This window comes from Anser anser (genome assembly GCF_964211835.1).
Source record: "Anser anser genome assembly, chromosome: 1".
In the NCBI taxonomy this organism is placed as follows: Eukaryota; Metazoa; Chordata; class Aves; order Anseriformes; family Anatidae; genus Anser; species Anser anser.
In genome coordinates, this window is record NC_139720.1 from 99,124,662 (window position 1) to 99,135,357 (window position 10,696).

General features: G+C 48.2%; 1 protein-coding gene across 3 annotated transcripts; it reads right to left on the reverse strand.

Moving 5' to 3' along the window:
* NHLH2 (nescient helix-loop-helix 2) lies at positions 1–10,468 on the reverse strand. Of its 3 annotated transcripts, XM_083820216.1 has the most exons (3): positions 3,647–10,467; positions 3,379–3,456; positions 1–1,789 (listed from the first exon to the last, which is right to left on the reverse strand). In XM_083820216.1, exon 3 carries the CDS (start codon positions 1,767–1,769, stop codon positions 1,347–1,349), a length of 423 nt encoding a protein of 140 aa, XP_083676342.1. In that variant the 5' UTR covers positions 1,770–1,789; positions 3,379–3,456; positions 3,647–10,467; the 3' UTR covers positions 1–1,346. The 3 variants fall into 3 exon arrangements, with proteins under 3 accessions (XP_083676342.1, XP_083676341.1, XP_083676340.1); XM_083820215.1 differs by having other exon boundaries at positions 1–3,236; positions 3,379–10,468; XM_083820214.1 differs by having other exon boundaries at positions 3,379–10,467.
* Between the last annotated feature and the right edge of the window lie 228 nt (positions 10,469–10,696).

Sequence of the window (10,696 nt, forward strand, 5' to 3'; positions counted from 1 at the left end):
TTTTATTTGATACTTTTATTTATATGCAAAACAGCTCACCATTCATGAGAGATATGAAAAACGCATCAGATAGAAACCAGATTTATCTATTTTCACTACAAAATATTGCATTATATAAAGCAACAGAGACACACAAAAAAACCCTGAAAAAGACTAAAATCTTTGGATAGCAGATGTGTTTTTTTTTTCTTTTTCTTTCTCGTCCCTAAAATGCGCTTCTTGTTTTAAGAGATTCACAGCAAAGAACATGAAACATTTTCAGGTTATAGAATTTTTTGGTTGTCACAAAGGAAAGCAGTCCTGGATTTACTTCTTCTTCATCTTCTTCTTCCTTTTTTTTTTTTTTTAGGAAAAATGTCCTTTCCTAAAAATATACCACACACATACACACCCACGCTCACCCCCACACACATACAGGTATACACACACGCACATATACACCCACAAAAAACTACTTCCCTTATAAACGATTTGCAAAGTACTTTTCAGACATAACTATAGATCAGAATAACAACAAGTTTAAAAAAAAAACTCTTCTAGTTAAGTGCTAGTGGTTGTCGATCCCACACACACGCACAAAAAATAATATTAATAATAAAATAAGAAAGAAAGAAAGAAAGAAAGAAAGAAAGAAAGAAAGAAAGAAAGAAAGAAAGAAAGAAAGAAAGAAAGAAAAGGAAGAGAGAGAGAAAGAAGGGAGGAAGGAAGGAAAGAAAGAAAGAAAAGAGTTCAAGAGCAAATGTCTTGATATATGTAAAATATACTTATAAGCAGGGAGGAAGGGAAGGTCTGTCATACACAAGTGCAATATAATCGGAAAAAAAAATAAACAAGAGGAAAAGAAAAGAAAAAGGAACACTGTATCGATCCCAACAAACACTTATAAAGTTAAACATAATATTCCACAGGAGAAAGTGTAAACACGCGACTATAGAAAACAATTGGCACAAAGTATCCAAAGTAAAATTGCCACCACTCTGAAAAATAAATACGTCTTGAAAAAAATAAACTGTCGACTCCTTCTACCATAAATAAAAAATAGTTATTTTTAACTGCACCCATGGGTCACACGTTTAAGGTCACAAGTAGATGTTTTTGGATATATATAAAGGGGCACTTGACAGCCTGAAGAGACAATCTGGTTTCACACCTCTCTGCCGAAAAACGGGGGCGTTCCGCGCCGCCGTGGCTCAGCTTCTGGAGCAGAGGAGCGGGGAAAGGTCCCCGCGCCCGGCACCGGCTGCGCCCGGCCCCGCCGCCGGCCGGGTCCGCTCGGGGCCGGGCTCCCGGTGCGCGGCACGTCCCGATGCGGCCTCCGCGGGGCCGTCGGGGCGGGCGGGCGGGGGCTACACGTCCAGGACGTGGTTGAGATAGGAGATGTAGCAGATGGCCAGGCGCAGGATCTCGATCTTGGAGAGCTTCTTGTCGGGGGGCAGCGTGGGCAGCAGCTTGCGCAGCTCGGCGAAGGCCAGGTTGAAGGCCTCCACGCGGATCCTCTCCCGCGTGGCGTGGGCCGAGCGGTACTTGGCCGTGGCCCGCCGACGGCGGCGCTTCTCCTCCCGGCTGAGCGGCGGCGGGTGTAGCCCCGGCCGGCCCCCGGCACGACCCTCCCCGCCGCCCCCGCCGCCGACCCCGCCGCCCTCGGCCGGCTCCGGGTCGGAGGCGCAGCAGCCCAGCGCCCGGGGGTCCGCGCCCCCCAGGGACTCGGGGTCGGAGGGCGCCGAGGAGGGGTGGTCGGAGTCGGCCGCTTGGTCCGGGCTGAGCATCATCGTGGAGGGGGCGGAGGAGCCTTCCCGGGACAGAGAAGCAGAGAGAAGGGGGGTCAGCGCCCCCGACCCGCAGCACCGCCCCGTGTCCCGCGTGTGCTCCCGCTACTCCCCGTGCTCGCCCCTGTGTAGAAACAGGCCCGGGAAGCGATAAAAGAGGATGAGGATTTATTTCTAACAAGCTGGCGTCCAGCGGCTTAGCATCGGGTCGGTTTGGTTTCCATCGTACGTCCTCCCCTGCCAAGCTCCGCTTCACCGTTTCTCTTTCGGGATCCGGGCCGCAGGCACGATGCTTTTAAACGGGGAGACGGCTCAAGGCTCCCCGAGCATAGCAAGGCCAGTGGGGAAATTTTTTTCCCCGGTCACAACTACGGGATCTGATGTATCTGCTGGGCTCTCCTCCTGCTCTTTTCTCTGAGCTCTTCTTTTTATCACTATCACTATTATTATTATTTTTCCTGCTGCTAATTGTGCTCAGATAGCAGTTTGCCAGCGACCAAATGGGGACGTTTGGAGGCTCTCAGGATTTGTTTTTAGTAGTGAGATTCAAAATAAAGTAAAAAAAATAATAAAAAGAACCAAAAACCCAAAGCAACGGCCGAACTTTTCCATTCCTTTAAATTTTCCCTCCTCTCCCCTCCCTGCGCGAAAAGGGTGGGGGGAAAGAAAGGGGAAATAAATAAATAAATGCGGACGTGCCTTTCAAAAGAAAATTGAATCGTATCTTCTTGCGGCCTCACAGAGCACCATCTGTCATGTAGACAGCAATACAAATCCGAGCTCGTACGTGGACATGCCGGCATGTAATAAAACAATACATCAGGCACCTCGTGAATAACCTTGGACACAAATGTGTGTGTGCGTGTGCGTGTGTGTACAGGGCTGGGGTGTCAGGCAAGGTGGGGAGGAGGGCACAGCACCTCCCCAGAATTCAGATCGCCAAGTGTTTCCTCGTAAAGTTTCCAGGCAAAGTCCCCCCCTCGGGTCACAGAGAAAAAGAATAAAAATTATAAAAAAAAAATCGAAGACGTTAGAAGCAGAAATGATAAGGAGCATAATGGAGGGGCACCGATCGGGCAAGGGAGAGCGCTCCCCGGGGAAGCCCCGGGGCGGCGGAGGGGACGAGGAGCTGCCCCAAAAGGAGCCGCCGCTGGCCAGGGCCGTCGGAAGGGTTTCCTCCCCTCTGTTTTGGTAAGGAGCCTTGCACTAAGCAGGCCCACGAGGCACGGGTAGGAAATAAAGAGGGCAGCGTGCAGGTCAGCTACCAGCGTTATCACCGAGGGAAAAAAGATAAAAAAATAAAAAATTAAAATCACCTTTCAATTGGGATCCAAGTGAGCGGGTAGAGGAGAAAGCACGCTACCAGAGGGAGAATTTGCAGGGCGGTTCTAGGAAACCGGGCAATTACAGACGTGGTTCGTGGAGAAAGTTGCTTAAAGGTTTCTCCATGGTGTGTGTTGAATTTTCATGCTTGGTTTTATCCAGACGTTCCGTTTTGGCGATCCGAACCAGAAAGAGACTTTGTTTTTATTCCCTTTCTCCCCCTCATCCCCCCCTAATAAAGCCATGCCTGTGCTACCTGGAAAAGGGATATATTGTTAGGGCTGCTTACCTCGGTGGAGTCGTTTGCACAGCCGCTGTCTCCGGGTCCCCTCGCCCCCTCGGCGATTCCTTTACAGTTCAAATGACCCTCCAGGAGCGGAGCATGGAAAAATTAAAAAATCAAAATCAAATCAAATGAATTACGAGCGGAAAAGTGTCCTGCTCGGACGGGGAAGGGCAGCTCTCATCCCTCGCCGCGGCCTCCAGCGCTCCAGAGATGGGAGATGTTATCGCCGTGCTTGTTTTGCGGAGTATAAATAACAACTTAAGTTACTTACGATGCATCGGGGAGGAAAAAGCGTTTCCCCATCAAAGTCCGCCTCCGCCCGTTAATTCGGGGCAGCAGGCTACGATACGCCGACAAAAGCTGCGAGTCGCGTTTAGGGGGGAAAAAAAAATTAAAAAATGAAATTAAATTGCGCTGGAAAGTGCCGTCTCCCCGGCTCTTCGTCCTGGCGATCAATAACAAAAGGGATGCGGAGATAGCACCAGCCGGGGCTGCTCCCTCTCCCCCGCCCCCCGTCCTCTCCTCCCGGAGCCCGGTGCCGGCTTTGTTCCGCCGGTGCCCGGCCCGGTGCCCGCCGCGGGTCGGGGTGAAAATGCTTCGCACCCTCCTTCTTCTCCCCTCTGCTTTTTGTTTTGGTGGTTTTAGTTTTTTTTTTTCCTTTTTTTTTTTTTTGGTGTAACGTGGGGTTTTGTTAATTCGCTGGTCCGGCGGAGAGCGGCGGGAGGGGGAGACCCGGTCGGAAAATAAATGTTTGGTTTAGTTTTTCTGCTGGTCCTTCAAGAGCTGGCGAGGGGGGAAAAATGGATAAGCGAACCCCCCATCCGTCCCTGAGCTTCTCAACTCCTCCTGCATCGCTCGGGTGAGAAGAAAGAAAGAACTGCGAGCGTGGAAAAGAAAACAAATGCACAAAAATCTCGCCGCGGGGTTGGAAAAGGCTGCGAGAGAGGACGTCGGTGAGGAAAAAGGTGCGCTCACACGCACAAAAAGAAAGTGCAGTTCCTCCTCCCACCCCTCCCGAAGTGGCAAAGGAGCCGAGGAGGGGTGCGGAGGGTGGCAGGGGTGAGACGGGCAGCCAGACAGAGCGGGAGATGCGTGCGGATCCGCTCCTGGTACCGAAGGGTTTAGCCTAGAGATGGCTGGGAGAGATAAAGGCTGAAAGAAAAGGGGACGGCATTTTTTCCCTCTTAAATTGATATTTAATGGGAAATCCTATTGGACAGAAACCTGGACACGAGTCGCTTAATTGGACTTGACATCTGTCACAGTGTGGGAGTTTTCACAGCCCAAATATTTTCAGCAGATCAGATTCTCGCTGTATCTGTGCCACAAATTATAACAGTCGAGAGCAGCCCATGATATAAACCCTAGCCTCTGGATATACGGTCTCTAGCCATGCTCGCTCCCACCTTCCCCGTCCGCCCCAGAATATCGGATACCCACTGATCTAGAAAAACACCGCTGGCATTTCTCATGCAAGCTAATAAATAAGCTTTAAGCATCAATTTGCATCACGGACACCGAGCCTGTGGAGAATTGCCAGGCTGATTTTCTACTGAATTTATTTTTGCTGTCCCTACGTCCAGTCCATGCTCCCCTTCCCCCCTAACCATGGTGCATGGCAAGCACAGACAGACAGTCTGTCTGTCTGTCTCCCCCCTCCTCTCCAGCACACAGACAATGAGGGGAGGGAGCCAGCCATGGGTCTGTGGCTTTCCTGCTCACAGGAGGCTGGATGGAGCCCGGTATCTTCCTGCTGGAGCCAGGAGGTGCCTGTGACCAAGGTGACTTCTTGACACCACCTTCTCTGCTCTGCACCCCTTTTCCCCATCTCCCTCTCAGCAGATACCATTAAATGGGGGCTGGTACACCTTCCTCCCTGGGGAATTTCCTGGAGCCTGTGCTGATGCAATCCCTCACAAAGGGGCAGTGGGAAGGGTAGGCATGGTGGTGGTCTCCGGCAGCTTGTTGGGAGCTTGGATTCCCCAGAGTTGGTCCTCTCCCTGGGTCCCATCAGTAGGATGTGTGTGGGGGGGGGAGAGGTGGTAGGAGAACAATTGCAGGGGTCCCTGTGACTTGTCCAGTAATACATGCAAAAGGCTGAGAGATCTCTGAAAGGGGAGAGGTTCTGCTCTTGTTGCAGTTCACAGGACTTCAAAGAAAATAAGTAGAATTCCTGAGTAATGTTGGGTTTTGTTGATTTTCTTTTTTTTTTTTTTAAGTAATAGATATTCATGCAAAGAGTACAATCTCTCTGCATGTCGCCTAGACCAGGGCCATTCCACTAGCACAAGTAACATCTGCAAGAAAATCCTAATCAACATTTTTTCTACAGAAACTTGGGATTTTCTCTTCTTTCACCTGTCCACAAGGCAGCAGGACAGTCACTTCTTCAGGTGTTCTGAATCCATCTACTGCCACTGGATTCATGGGTATCCAACATGGTTCCTAGCCCTAGAGCAGCTTGGCTGCCATGGGACATATCAAAGGCTCACTGCAGAAGTCAGAGTGTAGAAATACAGTGCAGCCTCTGGCTGGGAGGGTCTGAAGCATGTGTGCCCTGAGCCCACCTCTATGCCAGTCCTGACAAGGGAGTTCCTACATCTGCATAAATCCCCCTGCTGAGCTTGAAGGGAACAGAAATGTTACTGTGAGGTAGCAGGTCTGCATGGAAAGGGGGTAACATTGGTGCTCAGGAGTGTGTTTGAGCTCCTAGGCACAGGGATGCAGTAATTTCCTTTGCTGCTTGTGAAGAGAAACAACCAAAATCTCAGCTAGTGTGCCAGGAAGATTCAGATGCAAATCACTGAGGCTGTAGCACATCCCTATTCAGATCAGCTCACAGGTAAAAGTTATGGGTGCTCTTTGGAGACCTGGATCTGAACAGTTCAAGGTCACTGTCCTCTCACATTGCAAGAATCAAGGTCTCTTTCCACCGAATTGCCATCATCCCACGCTTCTTTGCCTTCAGGTACTGCTCAAGGTGTAAGTCTGAAGCCTCAGCCCACGGGAGCTGCAGGTGATGGGACAAGTGTTTGGCTAAGGCTGCCATAGATAGCAGACAGGAAGCTGTTAATTCATGCAAGCCACCCTGCTCCCTGCTGCAGATGCTGTCATCACATGGCTTGCTTTTTATTTTTAATTTCCAGGAAGAGACCGAGCAGTTGTTTCTCAATGCCCTTTGGTTATGAGCAGACATTTCTGACACCTCTTAAAGCGCTGTTTTCTACTGCAGTGATCCAATTACCCCACTGCTCTGCTCCCAGCCGTGTTAAACCCAGAGGTTTCCACCCTGCCCTGGGCATGTGAGGCCTACGGCATCTCCCCAGCTGCCCTGCTGGGATACCGCAAATCTCACATCAACTGCAAGAGCCAGGGTGTAGCTTCCGTATCCCTAAGAAGCCAGTCAGAGATTCTGGAGCTGACAGCCTGACTCTTCTCTGAAGAGAGACTTGGAGCCCAGAAGCAGGGCCAAATTCTCCCTATGAAGATCTCCTCTCCCTCACGCTGCTCACACGTGGAGGAAGAGTCTGGTCACAGCTCAACAGTCCCAGAGCCAACTGACTGGGATGTGGAGGTCACCAGAAATGACCCGAAATTCTGGGGCAAAAGTGCAGTTGATGGAAACTAAAACCATTCCATTTTGTCAAAGGATGGACAACAAAAGCTCTTTGTTTAGCTCACTGTATCTTCTTGATTAGAATATGGCCTTGTGCAAGTGAACATCTGTGCTATGGGAATCAGCATGGTCCCAAAGGGGGCTGCATAGGCCACCTGATGACTTGTATCCTCAAATACAGTCATGGCCCACGCAAGGCTATGGTTGTTCTCCTCACTAAGCAAGAACCTCGCTGGCATTAAGACTAACTGAAATGCCCAAATGGTGTAAAAGATGACCTCAATGGCATGAATAACATTGGTTTGGCTTCCCCATAAAAAGCAAAACCAAAGCCTCTGAGCAGCACCTGATGAAGAGAAAGTGGATAGGAAAAAAAAACAAGGCATAACAGGGGTCTCAAGTTTGTATCATGGATGTCCAGGGGCATTGCATGGCTGTGGCCATACTGCAAGCCAAATCCATGCTAGTGAACCTCGAGGCTCAAGTGGGCAGACATCTCCTGGAGGAGAACTCAGGGTTACATTTTGCCATGCTGGAGAGCTGTGAGGGAGCCATCAGCAACTCTTTTTCTTTACCTGGCTTTAGCCATTGCCCTTCTATTCCATTGTGGTTGGAATTGCAGCTCACACAACATACATTTTCTTCGGAGCAAACTCATAGTTTAATGACAATAAAATGTGGCTGAGAAAGACTCACTCTGAACAGAAACACATTCCACCTTTGTCCCTACAAATCTCACTGCAAAGCAAGAATAAGCTCTGTTTTGACTTCCAGGGCTCGCTGGCAAGCTAGTAAAACCTTGTGACCCAGACTTCTCACTAGATGGGACCTAACATGGAACTAATTTTAGTTAATTAATTAAAGATAGTGAATACAAGCTACCAACTGCTGTCAGACTTACAGCCCATCAGTAAAGCATCACAGGTCACCAAACAATATTGACTGATAGATGGTGTTCAATCTTCACGAGAGACTCATAACGCAGGATTTTCCAGGGTGCCCATGGGACCAGACTTTGGAAAGGCAAGATTCACAACAGAGGCATCTGCAGGGTGGAGTCAGAAGAGGGAGACTGAAAACAGCACTGCCATGTGGTGGTGTTTTTTGGAAAGGGGCTATGTGCTTGCATGAACATCTCAGATTCATGTCACACGATCATTTGAAGGTAATGTCATTTGCAAGAATAGGCTTGAATTGGCCCTAATAGTTCACACGAGTGCAGCACTAATAGCCCAGAGTCGACATTTGTCCTGCAGAAATGTCATTCTGGCCTGGCAAAGCACAAGAGTGAAGGAACCCAGCTGGGCCCTCCAGAGCTGGATCAGGTATTTGGACAATCATTTTTCACTTGCAGTCAGAGCAAATCTCACAGGGCTTACATGGGGAGACATCAAACACAGGGACCCACAATGCCACTTTTATGGCATTGCTTGTCAGAGCAGAGCTATACTTCCATTACCGACACGTCCTCTATCTGTCTAAAGGACAGCTTTCCAGAATGCGTGAGAACATCCATTCTCTTTTATAGCATACGCCATTCAAGTTGCTGGCATATGCTGCCCATTGAAATAAATGGAGCTTGTCACTCTTGGATGTGCTCCTTGGAAATAAACGGTCAAACAAATTAGAACGCTGAGCCATGAAAATCCGTGTCCTTTTGAAAAATCTGTGCTGGGTATAGATCAGCAGCTCTGTTTGTGGTTCCCTTGGACATTTGGGTGATATTTTTTGTTTTCCACCAGTCATGTTTGCTTTATCTAGGCAGTGGGATTGAAGCTGCTTTAATATCTGGTCACGAGCTTTGAGGATGCTGACGGGAACAACCTGGAAATGGGGAATGTGAAAAACGAAAGGAGCTTCCCTTCTGGACCACAGGCAGAGGTATCAGAGCTACCGGGTCTGGATGTGAAGCAACACTGGTGTGGTCTGCCAGCATCTGATGGACAGGCAGGTCCTCTCAGCTGGCCCCTTGCAAGTGTGAGGGTGACTGTCCCTGGGACCGGCTGCTCTGTTTAAACCTGTAATCTCTATGCCAACTAATGACTGAAATCAGGGTTTTTGGACAAAACCCTTGTTCTTTTCACCTAGTTCCAGGTTTTGGCTCATGATCCTTATTTTCTGTGTTGGCCCCAGTCCTTCCCTTTGCCTGTTGTATTAGACCAGCTGCAACATTAAGACCAAGCTCTAGCTGCTACTGAAAATAACCAGGTGCCATCAGCAGGCTCTCTATGACTGTTCACTGCCATATTGCTTTGACTTCAAAGATCATCCTTGCAACGTTAGTAAACACTCACAGGTCTCTTGAGGGTAGGGTGTCTCAGGATATGGAGGGTGGTGTGGACTTTTTAAAGGCAGAAGGGATTACTGTGAGCACTTCTCTCCAGGTCAAAGGCCATAGGACTTCCCTGGTTGGTTCCCGCAAAAATGAGCATGTGTCCTTCAGAAATAGTGTTCTCTCGGTCTAAACATTAGTGGTGGTGAAGGACCACTATCAACCTTGCTAAATTATTCCATCCACCTGCTCTTCTTCCCACTGTTGAAAACACTAATATGGAAAATAAGCATGTGTCGCTTCAGCATCTAGCCACGGGATTTTCTCACATCTTGCGTCCAGAGTTGTCTGTTATCATACAGTCAAGTTTAGGTTGGGACCTTGTGAACAGGTGAATGCATGTGTGCTGTGCAGCTGATTTGCCTGTATGCTCCAGTTGGTATTTTGGACTTTCCAGTTAACCAAAGCCTAGCTACTGCTACTGCTGTTGCTGTGGTCAAACATCCAGAAATTTTGGACACATGGGAAAATTCCACCCGGGCAAGCATTTTTGGCAGAAAGAGAAGACATGCCTGGATAAAACCAAACATCTGCTGGTCCTTCCTAGGTCACTGTTCATTAGTAGTGGCCATATCAGTTCCGTAGCCTTCCTTTTTTGTTCAGCTGAACAGGTTTGAATGTCTCATTACCATGCAGAATTGGTTAAACCTGCTTTACTCTTAAGGTGGTTCTGGTCTAGGGTATATCCTATTCTTCCTGTTCATAATCCTAGACCAGTAATGAGATGCTTAGCATGCTAAGCTCTGAATATAGAACAAGAAATTTATATTATGGTTTTCAGTGTGCCTATAAGAACTTAATGCAGCCAAAATTCTCCTGGGACAGGAATATTAGAAATTGTATCACAATAAAATCACAGAAAACATATTTAAAAACCCAAGAATGGCCACAGTGGGTTAGACCAGAAATATCCTGTTTTCAGCAGTGACCAAAAGAGAGTGCCTGAAAAACCTGTGAGAACAGCACAAACCTATAGTGATATTTCCCCAGAATATTCTCCTGACATCCGGTTAATTGCACTTTAATGCACTGGATGATCTTTTCTTCTATGAATTTGTCATGTTGCTTTTTGAATTCATGTGAACTTTCAGCATCCATAATTTTCTGTGGCAAGGAGTTCTCTGTGAGCCATTCAATTTAGGCAAACACATAAGGAGATGCTTGTAAATATGTTTGCAAATAAATTAAGCAAGTTTGCTGTATTGCTGCAGCTTCTACTGCTCGTGAGTGCATGAAGAGTAGCGTTGAGTACGTGGGCAGTAGTGCCATATGTTTTCAATGAATGCATTTGGTTGAAAGCATAAATAATGAGTGGAATATAGCCAGTTAGGGAAAAAGGGAGGAAACTCCTGCTGCCTGAGCAGGGAGAAGGC

Bases quoted from the DNA above. Each gene is read 5' to 3' on its own strand.
- NHLH2 (XM_083820215.1), bottom strand. From the start codon at position 1,769: ATGATGCTCAGCCCGGACCAAGCGGCCGACTCCGACCACCCCTCCTCG.